The sequence below is a fragment of the Numenius arquata genome, chromosome 9 (assembly GCF_964106895.1).
Source record: "Numenius arquata chromosome 9, bNumArq3.hap1.1, whole genome shotgun sequence".
Classification (NCBI taxonomy): Eukaryota; Metazoa; Chordata; class Aves; order Charadriiformes; family Scolopacidae; genus Numenius; species Numenius arquata.
In genome coordinates, this window is record NC_133584.1 from 55,400,252 (window position 1) to 55,427,240 (window position 26,989).

General features: G+C 49.2%; 1 protein-coding gene across 1 annotated transcript in view; it reads left to right on the top strand.

The window, feature by feature from the left end:
• Positions 1–429: 429 nt before the first annotated feature.
• TNFRSF21 (TNF receptor superfamily member 21) overlaps positions 430–26,989 on the top strand; it is a 28,787-nt gene continuing 2,227 nt past the window's right edge. The window contains exons 1-3 of the mRNA XM_074153334.1: positions 430–1,078; positions 3,004–3,492; positions 18,335–18,600. Coding sequence (XP_074009435.1) covers positions 430–1,078; positions 3,004–3,492; positions 18,335–18,600 — 1,404 coding nt within the window. The remainder of the gene's footprint in view (positions 1,079–3,003; positions 3,493–18,334; positions 18,601–26,989) is intronic.

Sequence of the window (26,989 nt, forward strand, 5' to 3'; positions counted from 1 at the left end):
TGCCACCTGCGTGTGTTCATTGTCTTCTTGGCATGTCCCTGGCTCGTGCTGGAGCCTCTCAGCCTTGAAATTCCTATGGGGTGGCCAGGTAGCACGTACTGCTGAAACACAATTAGCAGTATTTACCGCCCTGGCAGGGTTGCAGTGTAAATGATGCTTAGTCTCACCAAGAAGCCTGGTGTCAAATTTAAGGAATTCTAATCGTAGCTGGTGACGTGTCCGGAGACGGTGCTGCCTTCGGCACCGGTTCTCTTCCACCCCGACCTCGCTGAGCTCCTTCCCCTGTGTGTAGAAACATCTCTGTGGTCCCGCTGGGGATTTGCATCCCTCTGGGATGTGCTTCGTGATCCCGCAAGGGATCGCCAGCGGAGAGGGCTCTGCTCGTGCCCTGTTGTTGACTAATACTTCCCCTCTGTCTTCCAGCTGCTCATGCTCCTTGGCACCGCTGATGGTCAGTCAAAGCTGACCTCCGAGCAGAATGCCATCGACCTCTCCCCTGGCAAGTACCGCCACCTCGACCGTGCCACCAACAAAGAGCTGATCTGCGACAAATGTCCTGCAGGAACCTATGTGTCTAAACATTGTACAAAGAATACCTTAAGAGAGTGCAGCCGTTGTCCGGATGGGACCTTTACTAAGCATGAAAACGGCATAGAGCGGTGCCACCCTTGTAGAAAACCCTGTGAACTGCCAATGATTGAGAAAACTCATTGCTCTGCCTTGACTGACCGCGAGTGCACTTGCCTGTCTGGTACGTTTCAGACGAACGATACCTGCGTCCCTTACACGGTGTGCCCGGTCGGCTGGGGCGTCCGCAAGAAAGGAACTGAGACGGAAGACGTTAGGTGCAAGCCGTGCCCTCGTGGTACCTTTTCTGATGTGCCTTCTAGTGTGATGAAGTGCAAAACATACACTGACTGCTTTGCGAAAAACATGGTGGTCGTCAAGCCAGGGACGAAGGAGAGTGACAACGTCTGTGGTTCTCCAGCGTCTCTTCCGAACACGTCTTTGGCTTCATCAAGCACTGAAGCTGGTGAAGAGCCCTATGAAGTTCCACCAACTGCTCATCTTCCCAAAGGTAATGTCCACCACTGAAACACAGATGTGTTTTCGGTCGTGTGATTGCATTCCTGCCTCAGTTTTAGGCTGTTAAAGGGCAGCCTAGCCTAAAGCATGGATGATGCTTTTGCTAGTGATAGGACGAGGGTGTAATGGCTTCAAACTGAAAGAGGGTAGATTTAGATTAGTTATTAGGAAGAAGTTTTTCACTATGAAGGTGGTGAGGCACTGAAACAGGTTGCCCAGGGAAGCTGTGGCAGCCCCATCCCTGGAGGTGTTCAAAGCCCGGCTGGATGGGGCTTTGAGCAACCTGGTCTGGTGGGAGGTGTCCCTGCCCAGGGCAGGGGATTGGAACTAGATGATTTTTAAGGTCCCTTCCACCCCGAACCTTTCTATGCTTATGCTTTGTGGCCAGATTGCAGCTCTGGGTTGTCCTCAGTTGTGTTAAACCACATCTAATAACATTTTCACTGAGACTGTGGTCATGATTGGACTCCTGGCTGTCCTACTGCTTGGTTTGTAAGGACATCACGTTCCCCAGCCTCTTTTCCCGTCTGTGTTGTGCTGGCACAAGTCTTTGTGCGTTTGTGGCAAACCTGAGCAGAGTGCAGCAGGAAAACCCTGGCAGGAGAGGAGGTTTGCTCCACCAGACTGCTCCCCTGATGGATTCACTGCTTTCGTGCCCATGCTTTCCCTGCTGCATTTTGCCCTGTGCTGAGCCAACATATTGGCTAGAATGGGATCCATCTCCAAAACAGCTCTCCAGGAGCCTACACTGTGCCATATTTTTTTTCTTTAACCTTTTAAGATTTCTATTAGTTGTCACTGGTGGGAAGAACCAGTTTGAATTCCCCATTCTCTCATTTAATTAAAAATGATATATCATTTTAGTCTTTAGGGAGATGCTTAACACTCTCTGGGAAGCAGCCTCCTTGCAGTGTCTCGGATGGGGCATTTTAATTAAAAAAATGCAACTTTTAATGGTCTGAACGCCTGAGTTGGTGAATACAATAGCAGGGAAGTGTTGACAGTGGTAGGGTCCCAGTGTTTCTCCTTTGTTAGATCTCAAAGCTTGATATGGTGTTGGTGTGTCATTGGAAGAGGATGGGAGGGTGTTTTCCTGAACTTTGAAACTAACTGTAGACAATTAGGTAGAAGTTAAAGCATTTTCCCTGTTTGCATCCTGGTCAGAGTGTTTTGGGTAACCAACTCGGAGGCAAAATCAGGTTACAGGTGGTTACACCCACTCTGTGTCTCAACTGGGATGAGACATGATCTTGAAAAGCCGAGTTTCCAAAGTAAGCTCTGGGTTTTACCACAAAAGTCCTCCCTTCCTCTTCTCACCAGGCTTTGGTCATGCAGCTGGCTGGGACCTGAGAGCTGTTGGTGGATAAGAAAACTCCATAAAGATGAAAGTAGCTCTTAGGGGAGGTTGGGTTGCTTCTGAAACCTGTTTTGTACTTGGTGCATCCACGGCTGCTTGCAGTGCTGATAAAAAAAGTTTGTGGTTTCTTAACAAAACGCAGTAGAGAGATACTAAGCCTCCAAATTTTCATGCGTTTCTAGCCCAAATACCACATTTTCCAGACTTGGAGTTCATAAACCTAAGAAACCTCAAAGCTGTAGTTTTTTTTGAGAAGTACAGAATGTACGAACACAAATTGACAACAACATGCCTTTAATCACTTGGGTTGGTTTTTTTTTTTTAAGCAAACTGCCACTAGCCTTAACCAACAAGGGTCAGTTTTATCTTGAACCTACCTCTGTAACCGTACCCATCTGTTCCCAGAGCCAAACCTTAACTTCACCTCTTCCCCTTCTCGCTGCCTGGCATTGGGTTTCTGTCTGCTGGCCAAGCAGACGCTCAGGCAGGTCTTGGACTGTGACATGATGCCGTACCCCGTCTCCGGTGCCGTGACACTGAGCTCTCTTCTCCTTTCACAGGTGTGAACTCTTCAGTTCCCGATTTTGTCCCCTCTCCTGTGCCACGCACATCCAGTGGCACGGCGGGCAACTACAACGAAACCTCGGCCAACGAGACGGACAGCACCAGTGGGACCCTGGTGGGCTCCAACACTGCTGGCCAGGCCCAGAGCTACCGGCACAAGCAGACCAGCCAAGCGCTGGAGAAACAGCCATCGCTGGAGATGGCGGGGGGCGAGAAGTCCAACATCCCATACAGGCCACCCCGGCGAGGTCAGCAGAACGTCCACCAGCACTTTGACATCAACGAACACTTGCCGTGGATGATAGTCCTCTTCCTGCTGCTGGTCCTGGTGGTTATTGTCGTCTGCAGCGTCAGGAAGAGCTCACGGACTCTGAAGAAGGGACCCAGGCAAGACCCCAGTGCCATTGTAGAAAAAGCTATTATGAAAAAGTCCACCACCCCCACGCAGAACAGGGAGAAGTGGATCTATTACTGCAACGGGCACGGTGAGCAGTGGCGACCGGGGGCTGTGGGGGGTAGTGTCCTCTGTGCCATCCCACACAGTGCACCCACATCAAGTGTCCGGTTCCTTTTTTGACTTGCTGGGTCTTGTAGCAAGGACAAAGCCCATATAACAGGTTCCTCAGATATTTCTTCATCCTTGGCTTCTCCCCATCCCTGTTCCCATGGTGTGTCCCTGCTCCTGAAGGAAGAGTTAATGGAGGGAATGTCACCTGCTCTCCCCACCTCCTCTCCTTCTTCTCACCCATCCTTGGTCAAAAGATTTTGAATGAAGGCTTCTTTTTTTTTTTCCTTTTTTTTTTTTTCTTTCCCTCCTCACCTCTCCTTTCTACTTTTCTGTTTCACTCTCACCTCATTTTCTTGGTCATTCAGATGTGGGTCTAGTTGTCTTTTGTGTTGTCCTTTTTCCCTCACCCTGTCTGTTTCTGGAAGGCTAAGTCATCCTCTGCCTCTTGGCAGTGCCTCAATTTCAGGTTCTTAGCCCTAAATCCTGATTGCTGGCTTGTGTCCCCAGCGTTTCGCCTGTGCTGGAGCCAGGCGGGTTGTGTCGTGGAGGTGTACAGCTCCATGGTGTTGTGAGGTCTTTCTGGAGGCTCTACTTCGTAGTGTTTTCCGGTTCTTTTGGTGGATGACTTGCTGTCAGCTTTTTGATGAGATTTTAAAGATGACCCGTTGTGGTCATGAAATTGAAATTTGTAAAAATCGATGATAAATTATTGGTGGCATGAATGTGAGTACCAACCAGCTGTGATCTCCCTAGTAGAATAGAATCATAGAATGGTTAGAGTTGGAAGGGACCTTAAAGATCATTGAGGTCCAACCCCCCTGCCCTGGGCAGGGACACCTCCCACCACACCAGGTAGGATATATGGTTCTTCCTCTGCAAATCTACAGTGACAATTTTGACCCCCACACACCCTTATCCCGTGCAGACAGACAGCACTGACGAGTCCTTACTTTGGGTTGAGGTTGCTCAACCTTGAACATGTCTTCACAGTTAACCTGTAGAAAAGCACATTTAACAAGGGGGAGCCAAACAAAGAATGGATTGAAAAAAAGGTTGGAAGGTTTAAGAGAGATCAGGGCTTGATGAAAATTATCCTTGAGTGCTAAAGTACAAAGCAAAGAAGATTTTGAGGAGGGCATCTTCTGTCATGTATTCTCTTCTCCTTCCTGCTGATTAATAGACCTACACTCTGTTTGCCTTCATTAATGCATTTATAGAACCAGTAAGATCTTGTTGGAATTAATTCTGTGCCTTCTCTTGTGTTTGTGCTACTTAACAGTTCCCTTTTAATTCTTTTGAATCCTTGGGGTGTGGTTTCTTGTGCTTTTTTCCCTTTGTAAAAACTTTTCCCAGTAACCCCTGCACTCCATTGTCCCTGAAATCAGTGGTACCCAAAGCATGGTCTTTGGGGTGATGGTGAGTGATCTGCAACAGGGTCACAGAACCTTATTAAACATCTTTATTTGTGGGTGCCATAATACATAATACATGGCTTTGGCCATGGTTCATTGGCCAAAAGCGGCTGGTTGTTATTAACTTTTTTCCCCGTGACCTTAATTACCTGTTGGTTGATTTTCTCACTTTCCTATTTTTTGGAGCAGGGAGTGGTGTTGTCTCAGAGCAGGGGCTGAATTTGAACAGGATGGGGAGCGACTGAGTGCAGGGACCAGACCAAGTTTCTCTGAGTGGGTGCAGCTCTGGTTTCTAACCTGATGTTTCAGACCCCGTGCCGCAGCTGGACCTTCTTGTGGAGGCCACGTTAGAGCTGCCTTTGTGGGCAGTGCTGTGTGTTTGGTCACCAAGCGTGATTCAGGTTAAAGAATTGCTGGCAAGATCAGGTGATACGTGGTGAGCAACAAGGCTATGTTAACCCATTTAGGTATAACCCCACCTCCCAGATCTTGTCATCCTTTGGGGGACAGCATCATTCATGTGTCATCCTGTGCTTCCCAAAATGAGTTGTTCTGGTCTTCTCTGTCATCCTTTAACAGCTGAATTCAGGTAGTGCGTGTAATTCCCAAGATATTTGCGAAGTTTTCCCCTTTTCTTGGGAAATAAGCTGGTTGTGACAGCACAAATCACACTTAGGTGATAAACTGGCCCAGTGTCTGATCGCGCTGCTCAGGTCTGGAACTGAATTGCCCTGTTACGCCGGGTGGTTTCGCACATCCCTCCCAGTCATTCTTGCAATAGTCACGCTGGTTCCGTGTTGGCATGGGTGGCTTCATGACTTCCTCCTGCCACTGAATGTCCTCGGTTGAACTTTGTGCAGTGAAGGCAGGCAAACGAGCGCAAACCAATTAACGCTTTGTCTTGCTTTTAGTGCAGCTCTGGTGCTGCCTCGATCACGTTGCGTTAGCTGGAAGGGCCTTGCTCGTTAGTTCTTACTTGGTGGTGGTGGTGCTCTGTCGTGTCAGATATGGAAGTTGTTCTCCTCTGTGGTGGTGTATAAATCCCTCTTTGGTTTTCCTATTGAAACGTCTGGCTCTTAAGACTGTTTACTTGAAACAAGAGAAGATGTAGTGCCGTAGAGGAACTGACCTTTTATTTAATAACTGGCTGTACAGCTAAGATGTACTGCAGAGCTGCAGCGTCATGGCTTTAGCTTTCTGCTGCTTCGGCAGTGTTTGTACCCAAATCATGCTTCATCCTGAAGCAGCATTTCAGACAAGGGTAAATATAGCCAGGAACAAACTTCAGGCTGTTGCAGGGAGGAAATCTTTCCCCTCCTGTGCTGCCAGCACAGATCCTTCCATGGTAGGCAGCTAGAGCAAAGCCTCCATACGTGTGAGGACCACGGCTGCTCCCCAGGTCTTCAGGTGCCAGCCTGGTTTGTGGTTGCACTAGGGATGTGGAGGGTGAGCAAATTAGGTTTAAATCATCTTCTGGGGCTGGGGGTGAAGCCCTGGGGTCTGGTGTTGGCAGCGTGCTGACATCCCTATGACATCCCCACCTGCGTGTTGGCTGGCCGTGCCAACAAGGAGTTGAGGTGTGTTTATTGCCGGGGCGAAGCCTGGGTACGTAGCTCTTGCGCACAGTCTCCCCCCACTTCTTCCTAGTTTACCATCTCCTCCCTCCTAATCCTTTCAGTAAACAGCTTTAACCTTTGAAAGGGAAGACCGGGTCTGACGTAGGTCTGACTGCCCCTGTGCCAGCATGCCATGCACCTCCCGTGATGACGGGAGCACAGCTGGCATCCAAGGCTTTGCCCGTTCAGAGGATTTTATTATCAATTTTTATTAGTGATTTAAGGTTCTGGGTGAAGCCTGGTCAGGGTGGCACCAGCACTGCTCAATGCTGGAGCAAAGACGTCTCGCTGTGATTGGGCTTCTTTCAAAAAGAGAAGGGTTTTAGGATGGAAGCAGCGGCTCAAACTCTTGCCCGGTTCCTGATGGTGCTTGATATACTGAATTGCTTAAATAGTTGAGATACGAGTGTGATCCTGAGCAGCAGTTGTTGTCGTGGGGTGTTTCACTTGTCCTCATCTTCCCATGAGCTGGTGCGTATGCCCCATGCTCTCTCTGGTCATAATACGTGCCTTAAATAACAGCCCAAACCTAAAATTAGCAGTAGCTTGGGAGGCTGGTGTTAAAACAAGACCCGTGTCTTTAACATGGATGTGTTCCAGCCAAGACGGCAAATGCCGATGATTCTCACTGGATTAAATGGTTTAGAGGTCTGGGAAATGCTTGCGATGACTAATGGCCTGAGTTAGCAGCCACCCTACCTCCGTGTCTGTCCTCATGTCCATCCCCATGGTGGGGGCTGTCCCCAAGGCCCCCAGGTCTTGTCTGCATGGGATCGTGAAGGTAGAGCAGCACCAACAGCGCAGCTGGGGTTGGAGAAGCTGGACCTCTTGTTGCGTCATCTGGCTCTTACTTTCTAGCCCCGCAGATGGGAATCCAAAGGGGAAAAGAAGTTTGCCAAAGATTTCCAAAGAAATTATCAGCGTGGTGCCTGCACGACGTGGGTGCTGGGCTGATAGCGCTCGGTGGTTTTAACCTTGTGTGACTGCTTTCTTCCAGAAGATGAAGAACAGCCAACACGCTGGAAACTTTTCCCTCTAAACAATCCCTTCATTTTAGCAAATACCCATTTCCTTTCTTCAGCTGTTTCCAAAGGCAAGGAACTGAGCTTGTAATAAAAATGGAGAATTAAAGCCTGTCTCTTGAACGTCTTGGAACTGTGAAATTTTGCGTCGGCCTATGCAAGGCATGAAGGTGGGCTTGCAGTCATCTTGCAGGCATCGCTGATAGTGTTGCCTTTGACTTTCACCCATCGAGTAGCAGAGGATGAAGGGGCAAAGACTGTGTAAAATGTTACATTTTTGGGGAAAACCTCCTGTGACAGAAGAAGCTGCCTGAAATGATCTGCCAAGAGGCAAGAAAAGTTTGGGGTTTTTTTGTTGGTGGTTCTTTTTGGAGTTAGAAAGATTGAAGATCTTGGCAGCGTTGGCCTGGCACGAGATGCCACTTCCCTTTTTTTTTTCTTCAAGTCTGGTAATTGCACATTATTGCAGTGGGTGGTGAGAGCGAAGCCAGGAAGCCTCTGGTTAAATAATCAGAGAAAGAAACTGTTCTGCAAAAGCTGTTTGCAGCTGAGGTGGAGCTGAGGCTTGACTGCAGGTAGAAGAGCATGTATTGAAAATGGCTCAGCATGGAAAACAAAGCGGGGAAGTGGGGGATGATGCTGAAAAGATGGGGAGTGTTGGGATTTTGGGGATCTTGGTTGCTCAGCTGTTGAGACGCCCAGCTCTCAGCACATTGGGAACTGGGATCATCTTGGTTGGTGATTCGTAGGGAATGGTCCTTGGCTTGCAGCTCGGTTGCTCTGGGACCAAGGCCAAGGTTGAGCTTGGTCTGCTCCATAGCAAGTCAGTGAAGGTGTTGAAGAGGGACCAGAGCCTCACTGGAAAACCCTGTGCCATGGAGAACTTGACCCTGTGCTGCAGCTCCGAAGCGTCCCCACGTGAATATAACCAACGAGTGTGTTGGCAGTATGCATCGGGACGTCTGGGGTCATTGCAGGCTTGTCCTCACATGGAATCAGATACTCATTTATGGTTAGTGTTGGAAGATGCTTATCAGAGTAAAATGACTTGATTTTTTTTTTTTTTCTTAAAGAGTCAGCACATTGACTAAACAAGCCCACACATAACCATAATCTTTTCTATAGATCCGTCACCTAATGAAGGGAAGCAAGTGCATGGAAACAACCCAGCAGTGGATATTCTTCCATAAGCCTGGTGTCACTCCCTTCTCCACTGCTACCCTAAATAAGGAAACCCAGCTGCAGGGATGGCACTTGGAGGTCTATGGAGTCACTCTAGATGCTACTTTAAGACCCCTCCTTAGTGCTCATATGGGTAAATGAGATGAAAGTCATATAGTAGGTTTTTTGTAGGGTTAGTTTTCCCTTTGGTCAGCTCCTGAATGGAGTACAGCTTGGTGGCAGGAGCATCACTCTGGGAGGCAGGGTGAGGATGGAGGAGCTGCTGTGGAAACACACCTCTGGGGACTCTGTCTCTTCTGCACATCTGCAGAGCCTGGGGAGGAGCCACGGGGTTAAAAGCTTCGCCAGTCTCAAACTGTGGTGGCCTCAAGGTTTTGTGCCCTGACCACAGGTCGGGCAGAGATGGCCAGCAGCATCTCACGAGGGCAGGTGTGCCCATTGCTGCTAACATAATTTGGTAATTGCGGTTACGCCTGGAGAGGAGCCGCCCTGGGCTTGTGTGCAAACCTGAATATGGCTCTGGCAGGCAGAGCATGAAATGAGGGATTAATGTCTGTCTACCTGCCAAAACAGAGAGGCAGAAGGTGGTGGTGTGGTGTTTTTTTTTTTTTTTTTTTGTCAAAGCAGTCTCTCTTCTGGCATCTGCAGTTTAATGAATGCAGGTGACTGCTGGTCGTCTGTCAGTCCATCCACCTCTGCTAAGTGAGACCCTGGCAGAAGAGGAGCTTATTAAATTGGAAGGGAAAGGTATGTGCCGGGTACCAGGAGAAATACGGATGCTGTTGTACCACTGAGCCTTAAAACAGGGGTACTCCCTCGCTGGAGCTTGTTGGGCTGTGTGGGAGCTCTGTGTTTCCTGCTGCGTGTGCTCCCAACACGAGTGTGGTGCTCCGCTTTGGGGTGGGATGAAGCAGCTCTTCGTTTGAAGCACAAACCTCTGCCGTGGGAGCTTTGGGGTGACATCTGATGAGTTCGGAGCACCATCCTCCTCAAACTGCTCGACTCAAAACTTTGCTTAGCTTTGCCCCAGACTCATCCTTGACCTTTTGGGAAGCTGTGTGGTTTCCAGTGGGTTTATGCGGGAGCTGACCAAGGCTTCGTGGTTGACGGGGAGCCTTGGAAAACACAAACGAGGGAGACTGCTGTTCTGCTTAGCGAGAAGGAAACCTAATCGTGTGCAGGTTTATCATCATGTCTTGCTCCTAAGCCTCATTGCATTAGCGGGCCTGAAGGCCGGTGCTTGATCGTTTTTCACGTGTGTTACTACACGAGCCATCTATCCACGAGGTACCCAGGGCTGTGCGGAGCTGCCCTGGGAAGCTGCTACGTCTGCTCCCAAATCTGCTTCAAAAAAAAAGGAAAAGAAAACCAGGAAAAAAACCAACCCACCCCAAACTATCCCATGGTCAAAATTCCTGTGTGGCCCCTGGATTAATTTAATAAGGGATCGGGATTTCTGCCTGCCCCTTAAGGTGTGGGGCCGAGCGTCGGCGGCGGGGCAGCTCTGCAGGGAGAGGAGGGTTGTCCTTGTTTTTTGGCCAAAACCCCGCCACTTGTTTCTCTGCTGTGATTTCTCACATGGGTGAGGCTCTCGCTCGTAACTCCTCGAATAACAAGGCAGATATTTTTTCCCCTCACTCGTCAAGGCTTTGTCTGGGGGGAAAAAAAAAAAAAATGCAGAAGGCGAATTTAATCCTCGGGTTGGCATCTGCGGGTGTCTGGATATTTATATGGCCCTGCTCGCTCAGCGTTACCAGCTGTCCGAGAGGGTTATAATGAAGATTAACTCTGTGAAAGCCGTTTAAAAGTTAATAATTACATAAAATACTTGTGCTGGCCGTTCCCTTTTAAACCACAGGAAGAGCAAGTCCACTCTGCAGGTCCTCAACGCCAGGGTAGGGATACATGCGGGGAGAGCATCCCGTGGTGGTGGGCAGGAGCTCCTGTGGGTCTTGGCAGAGTTGAAGCAAAGGTGCCACTCCTATAGAGGTGACTTCCACGTAGAGTGTGTTGGGAAGGGAGGTCTTGTGCTGACCCTCAAGTTCCCAGGTCTGAAACATGTTTGTAACCACATGTGGCTGATCACAAGCCTTCTTCAGCTGCCTGGTTTGATTAAGTTATTTTTCCAGGGAGCATGTGGGAAGTGTTTGTCAGGAGTCCGTTTCCTGCTCTGCAAGACTTTTTGGATTTTAAAAGAAAAACAAATACCACCATTTAGTGGTTTGTTGCCCAAGCAGCGCTGGCTGAGGATGTGAATCACTGGCTCCTGGGAGGGTCTGATACCAGCACTGTCCTCCATGGGAAAAATTGCAAATCGCTAACAAGTCTTCATAAGTGTGTCCTCTCTTCCTGTCCCGACAAAGGCCCTTGTTAGAATCGTAGAAGGGGTTGGGTTGGAAGGGATCTTCAAAGGTCATTTAGTCCAGCTGCTGTAAGCAGGGACACCTCCCACTAGACCAGATTGCTCAAAGCCTCATCCAACCTGGCTTTGAACACCTCCAGGCATGGGGCATCACAATGTCTCCAGACCTGTGCCAGTGTCTCACCACCCTCACAGTAAAGAATTTCTTCCGTATGTCCAATCGAAATCTACTCTGTCAGTTTAAAACCATTATCTGTTTCCTGTCACTACAGGCTCTGGTAAAATGTCTTTCTCCATCTTTCTTGTAAGTCCCCTTAAAGTACTGGAAGGCCCCAATAAGGTCTCCCTGGAGCGTTCTCTTCTCCAGGCTGAACAACTCCAACTCTCTCAGCCTGTCTTCATCGGAGAGGTGCTCCAGCCCTCTGATCATTTTTGTGGCCTCCTCTGGACCCACTCCAACAGGTCCATGTCCTTCTTATGTTGGGGGCTCCAGAGCTGGAGGCAGCACTGCAGGTGGGGTCTCACCAGAGCAGAGCAGAGGGGCAGAATCCCCTCTCTCACCCTGCTGGCCACGCTTGTTTTGATGCAGCCCAGGATGTGGTTGGCTTTCTGGGCTGCCAGTGCTCGTTGTTGGCTCATGTCCAGCTTTTCACCCACCAACACCCCCAAGTCCTTTTCCTCAGGGCTGCTCTCAATCCCTTCACCCCCCCAGCCCATATTGATACCAGGGGTTGCCCTGCCCCAGGTGCAGGACCTTACACATCTTCCAAACCTCCGCATTTAGTACCTAAAATATATTTGGGGCGGATTGAGTTTCCAACACCACCCCCACCACCCACTTTTTGGCCAACGGTGGTGAAATTTTCATGTTTTTGGAAAGGTGTTTGTGCCAGGGAGTTGGGATTTCAAAGTCCTGGTTTGGCCAAGCCATGATGTCCGGTCAATGGGAGTTTGAATGTGCCGCATCGGTTGTACATGCGGGCCCTGGGTGTGTGTTCAGAGGTAAAAATAGGCTGCTGCGGCCGCGTTTCGCATGAGTCAGGAGGATGTTTGGAGGAGGTAGGTGGGATGAGCTCAGGAACAGAGCTGGGTTAGCAGTGATTTGGAGCTTTTATCTGAAGACAGGGGAGGGTTGGGCTGCATCACTGCGGTTCTCCTGTCTGACTTGCGTGTGCCTTTGGGCTGTGCTCTCCACCTGTGATGTTTCATCCTCGAGGTCTGTGTGAGTGTTGAAACCCAACCAGCCTGTCAGGGTCACGATTTGTCATTCCACGTGGTGCCATGTGCTCTGAAGTGGACAGATGGAGAAAGTGATGGAATTACAGCTCTTCCCATGTAGGATGAAGACCCAGTAATGGCAAATAGTGTCCTTTCTGTAGAGAAAAGATGGATTTCAATGTCTCTGTTATTGGGAGGTCTGGATTGTGTTGATGAACAAGCCATTGGTCTATGTGTAGGGTGGGTGTAGCAATTAACATTGCCCACCTCTAGGATACCTGTGTCAGTAGGCAGGTGGTGGAGGCTCCAGGTAGTCTAGCTCAGTTGGTACTGGCATGGTGGAGATCAGTTCCTGCAGGTATTATAGGTGGGCTGGTGGGACCCGACCCTGCTGATGAAGGGCTGGAGCCTGGCGTCTCTTGAAATCCAGCCTTTCTGAAAATGCATGAAGCTGGCTCTGGAACCCGGGGCAGATGACCCACAGGTCCTGGAGGATCTCCTGACCTTTGCTTCCCAGCTGTATAAGACAGCCTATAAGACTTGGAACTAATGTTGTGTTAATCCTTTTCTCTCTGCTGTGTCCCCTCATTGTTAGTGGACTGGAGGACACGTGGCTTGGGAGGGCTCTGTAGACCTGAGCATGAGATTTTCCCTTAAAGGCAGCAGCTTCTCAGCAAGCTCTCTTATGAAAAATACCAAATTATGTTTGGCTTGGGCTCTGAAAATGAAAATAATGACGGCTTTTTGTTTGTGAGAGGGTGGGGAAAGGAAGGAACTGAAGCTCCTCTGTGGCTGGGCTGTGGTTAGACTTTACCGTATCTGCTGCCAGGTGCCTGGGTGTAGCCTTCTGGCAGGGCAGCTCTTCTACTCTTCTCAAGTTTATTGAAAGATGTCAAAAAGCAATGGCAAAGAGGAAAAATGGTCTCTTGCAGGTGTATTGTATGTAAGTGTGCCAGCACCCCTGGTCATGGCCCGGCGCCATGCTGGCTTCTTGCCCTGCTTGAGGCCAAATGATTGCTGAAGGACTCATTTGATGTCCAACCTGTAAATAGTAGGGCTACAGAAGACGAGCAAGGCTTGTCCAGAACAAGCTCAAGAGAGTCATTAAAGGTTGGCCAAGTCCTGTTCGCTTGCGTGATTACTATCCCAGTGACATTCATGGGTGGGAGGAGTGACTGCTCCGTCTATGCCGAACTGTGCACACCACGATGAGGTGGGAGACACCTGAAGGAGTTGGAAATGGGTGCGAAAAATCTTGAACCAGATTCAAAATAAGCAAATGGAAGTCACTGAAATGGAGTTTATGAGGAAGATTGGGGCAGAGGTGAGCAGCGTGCTTGGAGGCGAGAGACCTGTCTGTAGACCTGCCTTGCCTTTCCAGGAAAGTCCTCCCTTCAGCTCAGTATCTTTATAGATGAGCTGGATGTGTATTCAGCAGTGCTGTTTGCTTGTGCCACTTCATCTGTCTCTGGACTTGTCTCCATTTATCTCAGTTTGCTCTGGTTGTAGACATGCCTGGTTGCGACCATGTTCCCATGTGTCTACATCCACTCTTGGGCTTCACATTTTCCTGTGTGCAACATGTTGGCCTTGTTCTGGCTTGAAGGGGAGTTCTTCATTGCTCCGGGGTTGTGGCCACCTTAAAATATTAGATGGTTACATGGAGTAGCCCATCACAACATTTAGAGAATTGCAATGTTTAGGTAATGGCAATTTAAATGCCACCTTCCCAGGTACCCAAGATGCACGTGGCTGTCCTGGATCCTTCAGACGCTGTCGTTGCCTGCTCCAGGATGGCCGTGGCACACGTGGCTCTGCTGGAGGCAGCTGTGGGGGTTTCACAGCAGGGGCTTTTCTTTAATTCCTGTGTCTGAGGCGAGCAGAGCTGGTAATAAATGGTGATGGTCCCTGATGTTGATGATGGAGAGAGTGGTGGTGCCTCCTGCATCAGCAGCAGGATGGTGACAGCTCTCCCAGGTTGTTCTTGTGGTTGTCTGGTGTCTGCAAGCTCAGAGCAGCTTCAGCATCGCACCAACGTGACTGTGACTGGCCTCACGTGGGAAGTGTGAAACAGGTGGATTAAAGCACCATCCCCACCGGGCTCAGCTGTTTTACTTGGATTTGCTGGGCTCTGGAGAGCTTTGAGCCCATCTTCAGCCTTGTCATGCAGATAAGCCTAGTGGGAGAAGGTCCATGTGGTTCGGTGGGTGATGAAAACCCAGGACCCAAGGTGGAGCTGAGGTTTTTGCTCCGTGCACCCTGGTGGGCACCTTCCCATCCCAAGAGGACCCTCCGGCACTATTAATGCTCTGCAGAGTAACTTGTAGGACTTCTGGAAATATGGAAATAGTAGGACTGTAAGCTTATTATAAGCATTAACATTTTATTTTCATTTTGAACAAGTGAATTAAGTTACTGTAAATGGCTTGAGCAGTCTTACTTGGCAGCGTGTAGAGCTGCAACTTGTCATGTAATGGTTTTAATCTTATTTTTCGAGAACAGGGGGAGCAATGGTTTCCTAACTGACTGGAGCCAAATCTGCGCTCGCGTCTGTGTCTCTTCCATATCTCTCTGGGGTTTTGTTTGCACAATATTGCAGTGGATGTAACAAACATATGGGGCTTAAATTCGTTTAATAGTTGCAAGAAAATGAGTTTAAGGTTCTTACAGTATTAAGGTAGACATTTCCAAATTCGTTTTTAATGGAACATTTGTTCTCCAAAGATTATTACGCGCCATTAAGTCCTCTGCTGCCTGGTGTGTTCTCGTGCCCTGGGATATTATTGCCGAGGGATATAAACATGTTTATGGGGCCACTTTATTGAACGGTGAGATTAAATATACTAAACTTGAAAATGCCAGTAGGAGCATGAGCGCTGTGTTGTAAATCTTGCCCGAGCACATTAGGACGTAAATGTCGTGTAAAACTGGTGCCAAACAAGTCGCAACCAGCTAAAACTTTTCTCACCAGTACAGCAGCTGTAAATACTGGGATTTATCAGCATTAAATACGCAGATGGGAGCAGGGTTTTTTTTTTCCTTTTTTTTTTTTTTTCCTTTCCCGGGAGGGACTGGATGTGCCACACGGGGGTTATAAACCAGCAAATTATGTTTTAATGCTTCTGTACGACTGACGCACCTGGGAGTGGGTGAAGCTCCCACCCAGCTATAATGCTTCATCTCACCCCAGGGCAGCACAGTTGGGGACCCAGCTCTGCTCATTTTATATATAAAATGGGCAGCATTTGATTTATTTTTATATATATATATATATATATACACAATATATATATACACAGTATATATATATACACACACACACACACACATACACACACACACATATATATATATAAATAGGCATCATTATGTATCAATCACTTAACCCAGGAAAAAAAAATTATCCCTAAATATGAAGGTTGGAAAAGCTCTGAGATAATGACTTACGCACTGAGATATATCTATATATAGATATATAATGGGCAGCAGCAGACCTGCTCGTCCCTCCCCCTTTGCATTGCTGTCCTTACCTTGGTGCACAAGCCTTGCGGAGCCTTTTCTACCCTCAAAGCCAGGGATTTTTGATTTATTTTTTTTCCTGGGTTGAGTGGGAAAATTAAGCGTTGACTGGTTTTATGCCAAAACTAGTTGAATTTGCTGGTTTAAAGGATCTGATTCCAAACCTGAGTTGGCTTTTGGGCTCCGTATCAGCATGGTTTGTGGTACCTGAAGACGCGGGGCTTGGCTGCTGGTGTGATGTGCTGGGTGTCCTCCCGGCACAAGACCTACAGCCGGCACAGATGGGTGCAACATCATCGAGGGAAAGGAATTTGTCTTCCTTTGAGTAACGGGAGGAATTAACGAGACCAGGCTTAATTCCTGCTACCGTGTTGAAACGTGACGGGCGATAACATGTATTTATGTGCCTCAGATAATTAGCCCCATCATAAATCTCAATAGCATATTCACAGCCTTGTCTTGTTCCATAATGCTGGGAAACATTTTCTTTGTCTTGGGCTTATTTTGAATAATGAAGAAGGCGCTTTTTTAATTTTTTTTTTTTTTTTTTTTCTTCTGAACCTCTCCATAGTTAAAACCAAGCCCTGTGGCTGGTTTGGGGTTTGGGGGGCTGCATCCCCTGCTCTGGGCTGAGCTTTTATGGTAGGAGAAACCCCGACCCTCACATCTCCATGTGAGATGGCACATGTGCATCGCCATAAATCGGCTGGGGAGGGAGGTTTGCTGGTTATGGTGGGGGGAGGGTTGGAATACACAAAACGTGGTTTGTACTTTGGTATTTTGCTGCTGTAGAGCAGGTGGAACGTTGGCTGCGGATGCTCGGAGCGCTGTGAGGTCATGGCGACGTTATCTAGCTCGGAAGTGAAAACTGAAGTCTATATATAGTAGGTCTTGATAAGCTTACTTTAATAATGGGGAAGGATTTGAGTCAAAAATACCTATATGAGGCTGTATAGTTGGGGTTTTTTAATATATGTGTGTGTGTGCACAAGCATATATACACACGCATATATAAAATATCATATGTAGATAGGTATATATACACATATAAAAATATCTATATCAGGCCATATAGATATTTTATATATATGTGTATATATGTACACACATATATATAAAGTATCTATATGTAGATATTAAAAAGGCTTATGATACATAAAAATATCTGTATTGTATCTATATCTATGTATATATAGACATACACACACATATATGTGAGATATATATTGGGCCGTATTGTTTTTATATATATAAAAAGAGATATCGTTATATCTGTATCAGGCTGTATAGTTTATATGTATATATTTATTTTAAAAATATATATGTGTATATATATATGTATGTATCTACTTGGCTATATCAGGGTTGTGACCTGAAGGTGTGATTGGGAGGTCTGGTCTAAACTGCATTAGAAATTGTTCAATTTTAGGCCAGCAGGGAAGACCCTGGCTACGATATTCCTCTGTAAGCAGCTGTTTTTGCGGAGGCAGCTGCTGTGCCCACAGAGGGAAGGAGAAACAGCCCCTGTAGCGATGGGGGGGGCGGGATGCAGGCTCGCGAGGAAACCCGAGGTGTGATGGCATCTCTGAAAAAAGTGAGTTTATCTCTGCAGCTCACCTCTGCCGACCCTTCTCGTGGTGGTTTAAAACAAGGTGGTGTTCGGCTTGATAAAACGAGGTTAATTAGCCGTTATGGAAGAGGTATGGCTTTGTTCGAAGATTTAACTCCTGGTCTCTTAGTAGACGCAGGGATGAGTGCGCTGTTTGCATTGCTCCCAAAGCTGAAGGGAGGAAACCTTCACCGACTTGAACCAACGTGTCTCAAGGGCTTTTTGTGAGAGAAGCTCTGCCTTTTTGTTCTTCAGATCCCACACCAGATCTTCCATTCACCCAACGCTCCCCTGGTGCAGTGTCTCCCATCCCGTAACTGAGTCATCCCACCGGTCTGCACCGGAATCGGCTCTAAGTGCCACTGTAGCTGCTATAGGTGCTCTGTTATGGAAATATTCACCTTTGTAGAGATGCTTTGGTGACTCACCTCTTAATCCAGCTCCTGTTCAAAGCGGTAGCTGCAGTGCAGGCGTACGGAGGAGCGTGTTGCTACGTCCCCTGCTCCTGCAGCCATGCGGTGGCTGGGTACCAGGGTTTTTCCTCTGCTGAAGAGCACGGGACGTTTTACAATTAAATTAACGTGGCTAATTTTAGAGCGTGTTTGGCTCGATTGGAGCAACCTATGGGTCTGTCACCCTTTACTTGCAGAGTGGGTGTTGAGCACGTTATGGGTGCTGCCTGCCTGCAGAGCTCCTTGCAGCCTGGCCTCAGGAAAGGTCTTAAAAATAATAATAATAATAATAATAAAAATCTCCAAACAAAAAACAACCAAAGAAAAGGGAAATATGGCTATTTAGGCATGGGAGGAGCTTTGCTAAAGCGTATGTCTGCAATGCTGCAGACCCCCGTGCCTCACCTGTAGCTCTTCTGCCCCGCAGGCATCGACATCCTGAAGCTGGTGGCAGCCCAGGTGGGGAGCCAGTGGAAGGACATCTACCAGTTCCTGTGCAACGCCAGCGAGCGGGAGGTGGCGGCTTTCTCCAACGGCTACGCGGCCGACCACGAGCGCGCCTACGCCGCCTTGCAGCACTGGACCATCCGCGGGCCCGAGGCCAGCCTGGCCCAGCTCATCAGCGCCCTCCGCCAGCACCGCCGCAACGACGTGGTGGAGAAGATCCGAGGCCTGATGGAGGACACCACGCCGGTAACTATGGGCTGGGCTTCAGGCGCTCTTGTCTGATGGTAGCACAGGTCTTGTCTGCTGTGGTGAGCGTGTGGGTGCATGGGACCCAGCTGCGGCCTCGAGCTCAGCTGATAGCCCAGTAGCTGGACTCCATCTCCCACTGGAGCTCCAGGAGCTTATTTTTAAGCTTTACATTGCTTTTGAGCAAAGCTTTGCCAAAGTTTGCTCAAAACCTTGTCAAAGTTTTGACAGGCTCTTGGGTCCCACATGTTGTGGTTTGCCTGTATCTTTGAAGGTCACAAGGAGGACCTGGTACTCGAGCCTTTGTGTTGGGGACATGGAGGAAGAAACATCCCCCTTTAAACTTGCTCTTAAATGCAATAAATTTAATGCCCAGGATTTTGTGAGAGGGAAGGACCAAGCATGTTGTTGTAGAGCAGCAAGTTGCTTCCTTCAAGGTGGTGACTGGTAGCATGGGGGTTCCATGTGTGCAGTTCTCCAGACTTGTTGCCCTTCTTTGGCAGCCTTGGCCTTAAAACAAGCTGTCCTGTGTTTTGGGAGGCTAGATAAATTGCTGCAGAATATTCTGCAACAGGGTCTGGACCGGGTGTAAGTCATTGGGAGGTGCCTCGGTGACCTTTGCAGTTTGTTTTGGCCACCTCTGCCTTACTTGTCAGTGTGCTTTTGGTTTTTTGGCTCTGATAATTTGGTTGTCTTCTGGAAGTGTTCGTAATGGTCATGAATGGGGCTGCTCTGAACATAGAAGCCATTGGGACAACACATGGGTGGATGTAGGGGTAGTCAAGGGAGGGCTTTTCCCCCTAAACCAGTTGGAGAAACATCTCCTATTGACCTTAGCAATGACCCAGACCCAAAGGGGAATGGGTGGGGGCCTGAAAACCTGTGGGCACTTGGTAGGGGCCTGGCAAGGTGGACCTTTGTGTATAGTAAAGCTTGTGGGGCACAGCATGTGTCGGGGCGGGGGGGATTCAAGAGCAGGGTTTATTGGGCGACCCATTGGGATGGTGGAGTCACAACAATGGAGTAAACACAAGCTGTTTCCTTGGGTTGCCCATAACTCTGAAAATACAGCGAGGAGATGCTCTGGAGAATGAGCAAGCACAAATCTCATGGATTCTTGTAGGCAAGTCTTCTGGACTTCCCAACCAGCTCTCCTGGAGGATGTTTCTCTTCGTTTTTTAAAACAGTGTGCTGTGTTCCCCAGTGTCCAGCAGCACCTGGAGCCTGGTAGTCACCTGTGGCTTTCACTTGCTTTCCTAGAAATTGGCAAAATTGGTTTGCTAATCTTTTTAGAAGGTAGCTCAGGTGGGTCCACATGAGAAGCAGGGCTTGTTTCAGCAAACGAGATGTTTAAAAATTCACCCAAGCTGGCATATTCTTCTCCTCCATGCATCCGATCGGGCTTTTTTGAATGAGGATCCCTCATGATCAGCCTTAGGGGTTGGCCATTCCTGTGCAGTCCCTCTGCCCCGAAGGTCCCCGGCCAGTCTCTGAATCAGTGCATGAGATGTCGAAGCTGGAAAGCACCCCGGGGTGCAGATTCAGCATGGCAGCACACTGCCTTTCTGCAAGGAATTACCTGCTGTAACCTGTCTCCCTCCTCTCCCTGGATTAGCTCCTGCACTGTGGATGCAGGAGGTGATGGAGTGGCCCTGGGAGGGATGCAGAAGGCTGTGGGAAGCAGCCTGTGCAAGGGGAACCAAATCCCTGAGCTGCATCCTGGCGGTCCAGACCATAAGCAGCCGGTGGAGCAGATTGCTCAATGCCAGGGGCAGGCGCTGAGGTCGCTTTGTTTGGGGTTCTTTTAATCCGCGCTGGTTGGAAAGCCTTTAATTAGAGCTAATCCGGGTTTGGCTCTTGGTGGTTTTTCTGTCCAAACACAGGCAAATCGAGGCAGTTTCTCTCCAAACGGAACCAGTTTGATCCGAAGGAGCGGCTCACCCCGTTGGTGGCAGGCGTGGGTGTTGCGCTGCACCTCCCCAGCAACTGGCCCTGCAGAAGCTGTTGTGCAAAAGAAAAGAAAAGAAAAATAATAAATAGAGCTTTTTTTTGTGCTGTGGAGGGAGTGAGGACTCTCTAAGCAATGCAAAAGCGTGTGTCCTCCCTGCGGCTAAAGGCATGATGCCCTTGGGATAACCTGGGCCAGCAGCGAGCATCCAATGCATGCCAGGTTGTCCTAGATGAGCCCGGCAGGGCTGTGTAGGTGGCTGTGCCATCAGTGATGCCTTTGGCCCTTGCCTGGCATCCCTGGGCACAAAGGGGAGCTCCACCATCTCTCCCCATGACCCTGTATCGTAAGAAAGCACCAACACCCCCAGCTCATAGGTAGAAATTGTGTTATTTGGTGACCCGGCTCTTGGACAGCAAATTGGTACCCTAAACCCACCCAGCTTCCCTTCATCCCCCCTGCTGTTGCATCCTTGTCCCAAATCCTTTATCTGGTGTCTGTCTTCAGCCTGTGAAACCTGCAGAGGCAAAGGTGCTCTCTCCCCTAGTGCCCCAGTCCCCCGGCAGCCTTTTGGGCTCCGAAATCCAAATATTTACAACCCCCGATAGGCACAGGGGAATTAATGGCAGTGTCTGGAGTGTTACGGTATTTGGCAGGAACATTTTCCTTTGGGTAGGGAGCAGCTCCGCCGAAGGCTCACCGGCTTTTTCAGCTGTGGGAGATTATGCTGGTTTTGCATCGCGCTGAATGAATTTAGGTTAAAACGCGATTAGCCCTCTGAATCGCTTTGCTAGGTTGGGTGGTTGGTTTGGTTTTTTTGTGGGTTTTTTTTTTTTGTTTTTTTTTTTTTCAGCTGATCCAGAAAATACAACGAGCGCAGCAGCTGTGGGATGATTTTTTTTGGGGTGCGTTTAACTCGCGGGGCTCCCGTGAAAGGTTGGCCCCGGCCACGAACGCTGCTCCAGCTCGAGGTTTGCAAAATCTCTCCCCGGGCAGCGGCGTGCGAGCCGGGGCGCTGCTTAGTGAGCACAGGCACACCCCAAATTAGTGGTGCTGACAACAACAAAAACAGGGGTTGGAGGGTGGGGGGAGGAAAGGGAGAGGTTTCTCACTGCTATCCCAGCAAATTGCAATTCTCCATTTTGGGGGTTAAAAACAGAGAAGTTCAATGCGGTGCTGGCGCTGGGTAACGGGATTATTTTTTGGGGGCGCGTGGCAGTGTTTTGCAAATAGGGAGGGTTGTCTGTGCTCGCCCGGGCTGGCCTGGGGCGTTGCTGGCACAGCTGGCCACCTTGGCTACCGTAAGTGTCCTGCTGTGAGCAATGCTTTAAGCTCTTATCTTTTTTATTTATGGCTTTGCTGGCCTCGGCTGAAATATTTCAGGCAACGGATGGAGGTGAAGCAAACAGCCTTGCTCAGGGTGTTCAGCAGTGCAGCCTCAGCAAAGCTTTTAAAAAAAATAAATCAAATTAATCAGGGAGACGTTGGAAATAGAGAGGGGGGAGCCGCAGCCCTGAGCCCGACGGGGTTTAGGTTCAGGACTAATTGCACGCTGCGGATAATCTGCTGTGAATCAGCAGATATGTCAGGGCTGGGTCTGGTGTGAGCTTAAGCCATGGGGTTTTTGGGGGTTGCTGGAGGAGAAGAGGATCTGAAAGTGCCCCGTGTCCAGGCATGTGGCTGTGGGAGCGCCTTCTGGCTCCTTTTCTTCCTCTTTTGCAGGTCAAAACCCTGGGGGAAGGAGGAGGGAGGCAAGAGCCTGGAGCAACGTTCCCCAAATCCAGCCCCGACAGCTCCTGCCCATCCCCTTCATTTCTTCTTTTGGCAAAGCAGAATTGGGCTGGACCCAGTAATTAGCAATTAGCTTTGTGCTGCGTTAACCTCACGTGGCGGCAGAGCGGGGGCAAAGCTGTTGGGTGGATTTCCCAGCCGCGAGGCTGAACTCTGAGGGCTGGGAAAAGCCCGGGCAGCTAGGGGAGAAAAAACCCCAAAATTGTATGTAACTTTTCCTTCTGGACCTGCATCAGGCTTTATTTGCGGCATAAAGCTGTAGGATAAAGTGGCCGGAACCTCGGGGAAGGTGTAGGGCTGGTTGGGTTTTGCTGGGGTGGGCATCACTGCTTTCCTCTAAAGCATGAGTTGGGTATTGGCAAACCAAGGTTGGGATTGAACCAGACTGGAGAATGTGCAATAAACAAAATTTTAATAATTTCTAAAGTAATGCAAATGTAAATAATATAAGCACAAAATTATAAACTTTATAGTAGATGCAGTTATATTTGAGGTTTCCCTGCTGTGGTAGCCGTGTCTCCTTGGGTCTGTGTGTTTGCAGTATATTGGGCTCAGGAGCCTAAGACGAAACTAGGAGACGTTGGGGTCAAAACAAGCCAAACTCAGTACTGACTGACTCATCTTGTAGTTGACTTTGGAAACTCTTCTTCATGACTTCATCAACTCTTCATTGTGGTTTGAGTTGAAAAAGTGGCTGGGCAAATCCATAGAAAGGAGAAGCCACCAGGAGCTCTCATGGAGACACCGTCTCCTGCTGGAGAAGCACTTGGCTGACAAATGGCCAGGTACAGTGCAGAAGAACTGCTTCCTCCATGGATGGTGTTTTGGTTTCAGCATCTAAACCCTCTCCAGACCTGGTATTGTACATCCTGGATTGTGGTGAGGTTTGATTTAAGTAGCCAGGGCTGCCTTGTGTTGAGGGACCCTGACTCCACCACAGCAGTGGTGGCCAAGCACTCTTCTGAAACCTGCCCAGTGAGGTGAAGGACATGGAGAAGACATTTGGGCTTTCCCACCCCACCCCATGTGTTTTCCCTTGTTGGCAAAGGGGTTGCTTCCTGCTCTGCAGCACCTGCAGACCATCACTGGGTTTCTGTGCCACCTTGGCAAGACCTTATGGCCCAGCCAATGATGTTTCACCTTCCAAGGTCCGGTCTGCCCTGAAGGTGGACCCCCAGATGCCACGTGTGCCATGAAGCTGCTCATCCAGGTGGATCCTCCCTGTGCCTGTAGGGACTATAGCGAGAGCATCCCCCGCTGACACCAGCCTGCATTTGCAGGATCACCCATGCAGGGCTGCCACCCAGCCCACCCTGCTTCATGTGCCGGGGTTTCTCCTCCCTCATCCCATATGGAGTTGTACCAGACCTGGGAATAGGGCTAGTGTCAGCCGGGTGTCATCTTTCGGCAGGGATCCGGGAAGCGGTGTCCTCGCTGCTAAATTTATCCCCGATCCCGAGAGGGTATGCAGCCACCCTCTGCGGAGGTTGTTCCTCCAATCCCAGCTCCCTGCTGGATTTTCCCATGCGTGGGGTTTATTTTTTATTATTATTTTTTTTTTTTTTTAATTTTTTTTTTGAAAAACAAGCAGTAGTTTTGAGTCGCGTTTGTGTTGGGGCAATAAAACCCGACCCAAGCGTGGCTGCACGAAGCCGGGCTGATGCTGCAGCAAACCTGCCACGGGTTTTTGTTACCGCCTGGTTGCTGCAGGAGGAATTACAGGGAAGCAGCGCCCAAGGGAGGGGTTATTTAATGCCCACGGCTGCTCCTTCCTAACGTTAGCACAGCAGCTGCAGTTTCTGCTTGTCCGAGCTGAGCTTTCATTGCGGTACAGTAAAACGAAGGCAGAAAATGGGACCAGCCAGTTCAAACAGAGCTGGTTGGGAGCAGCTGTGAAAAGAAAACAAAGCCAGGCCTGTGTCATCTTCTGCACCCATCCCCTTCTGTCCCCTTTCCGTCCTTTTAGGAAGGACCTTCAGACACCCTCAGCTGCTTAGAGCATCCTCTGAGATGAATCAGGATCCATGAGGATGTCAGTGCTTGAGCCGCAGCCTAAAGGGAGCTTTTAGGATTTTTTTTTTTTTTTTTTTTTTTTTTGGCATTGCAAACCTCTCGCTGCAGTGCTCAAAAAAAAAAAAAAGAAAAAAAAAAAAAAAAGAAAAAAGATTTGGCGGAGCGCCCCGGTATGAGGGACCGGTCGCGGGAAGCTGCTGGTGCGTCGAAGCTGCCGCGGCGCCTTCGGTTTTCCACGCTGGTCCGTGGGTCTAACAGTCTCCCGTCTGTCTGTCTGTCTGTCTGTCTGCAGGTGCAAATGCAGCCTCAGTGGCAAGCGCAGGACCCCTGCAACGACGACGCAAAGGTGAGAAACGTGGTGGCTCTGGAAAGGCAAAAGGCCTTCAGGGGCGTTGGGTTTAGGGTTTTTTTTTCTGGCCAGAGCTCGGTTTCGGTCGAGCACCACCGTTATTAAAAATAGGAATGGCCGAGGTGGTTTGAAGCAAATGAGTCACGGGCTATGAATAGTGTATTTTTACACCTATTCCACAGGCTTCACCTCGCAGCAACCTCCTGCTTTCCCTGGCCTTTCGAAACCCTCATTCCCACTTGCTTTCTTCCCGCGGTTTAAATATTAACACACATCCGAGCATCCTGTTGACTTTGTCTCGTAAGCTCACAGCCGCTCAGCAATTTGGAAAGCTTTGGGCTCCCGGGACGCCTACAGTCAAATAACCTTGGGTGATTTTTATTATTTTATTTTTTTTTTCCTAACGTGCTTTAGCAGCTGTTTAATTAAACTCCAAATGACTCGCACGCTTCTGGGAAGGGCTTTTTCCTCTCTGCTGGGAAGGCAGAGCCGGGGCAGCCGGCTGCTCCCTGGGCTGCTGAGCCCCTTTTTGGAAATCAGGAGGTGGGTTTGTGGCTGGATATTAAATAGATGAGTTGCACGGGGGGGAAAACTGACGCCTAAAGCCTTGTTTGTTTGGGTGGGTTTTTTTAAAGGGGAAATCAGAGCATGTTGCAATTTGGAAGGCGGCCAGCCGCTCTTCTGGTCCTTCCCTTGCTTTTCCCCCGTTAATGGCAATAGGCTGATTCTCATCGATGGGCTGTACTGGAGAGGGAGTTTCAGAGGAGAAGGCAGATCCTTTTAATTAAAAATTAAATCTGACTTTTAACATGCCTATTGCGTAACGTGCTGAGCTAGAACAAATCCTCCCCTGTTTATTTTCAGTGGGGGGAAAAAAAAGAAAACCCTTTATGCTACCGGGAACAGACTTCAGTGTTAATGTAATGTGAACTAATGGGCGTCTCAGCAGACATGTGATTTGTGGGTGGCAAATTCCTCGACACGGATGAGGAATGCGCAGGCACATCCATGCCGGCGCGGAGGTGGCTCAGCAGCTCCCTGTCCCACAGCCTTTAATCCAAATTTTGTATTTTAAGCCCTGGATAGCAGGCAAAAGTGTGTGAGCAGGAATAGCCTGGTCTTCCCTCTGTAGAAGGAGAAAACAGGGTTGTGAAATGCTGTTGGGAGAGTGGCCTGCACGCTCGTAAATCTGCTTTGGCAGTTCAAGCAGGGATGTGGGGTTTGGAAAGAAGTTAAATATTAGGTGATGCTTAGAGCTACGTTTTTGGGCGGACCTGGTGACCTGCAGAGGTGCCTGAGCTGCCAGCTGGGGACATGGGGGCGCTTCCCTGAGCCTCTCCTCCCAGCAGGGAATGGAAAACAGAAATGGTCTGCACAAGGTTTGCATCCCGAGGGGACGCTGAGAGATGGAGGGGGTGGATAATGTTGGCTGGTGCTGTGCAGGCACGAAGGAGATGCAAGAAGGAAGATGCAGAGCATCATCAAGTTAGGAAGCAGGTTCTGCTTCCCTGCGCAACGTGTTCCAGCAGTTCTTGCTGCTCCCTGTGTCTTTGGGACCATGAACCCAAACGCTTGCCCTTGTTTGGCATCAGGGTAGCAAAAAGCAAAGGCGCTGGGGGGGATGCTGGGGTCAGCGCCAGCCCCAGCTTGTCCTTCCTGGCCCTGGACTCGGAAGTTAGATGGGATGGATTGAGAAATCCATCACGCATTAATAGGGTGTTCACGGAAACAGGGGCAAGAGGGGGCAAACAAATTATTAACCTGAAATGTTAACCATGTAGCAGGTAACAGGAGCGTGCTGCAGTGGACATCCCCTTGCCCTGCAGCCTCAGCACTGGTTGGAGGCGGGGAGCCAGGCTTTTAAGAAATGATATCTGTGGTAGGGGTTTTGGGGAGGGCTTACCTACTTGGCATTATCACCCTTAGCCCCCAAGAGTTTGGCTCTTGGGGGGTTTTGGTACTTTGGGCATTAGCAACCTGAGAGGGAGAAGGAAAATGAAGCTAAGATGCTCTGCTGCAGTTGCTCTGCGCCATCCAGAGTTGCTCCTACCCAGGGTGCAGGTTGCATTAATTACCCCTCCTGCCTGTTGAGCGTTGATGTGCCAAATCCCTGTTTGATGTCCACTCTGGGTCATCTCCTGTGCCTGTTCTGGGTCAGTAGGTCCCCTGGGAGGCGGAGGCCACCCGAATGTGGGGACCACTCACTGAGGGTGGGCTGGGGCATGTTGAAAACTGCTGCAAATCCCCATCGGGATGGTTTTGAGCCCAAGCCCATTGCGTAGCATCCC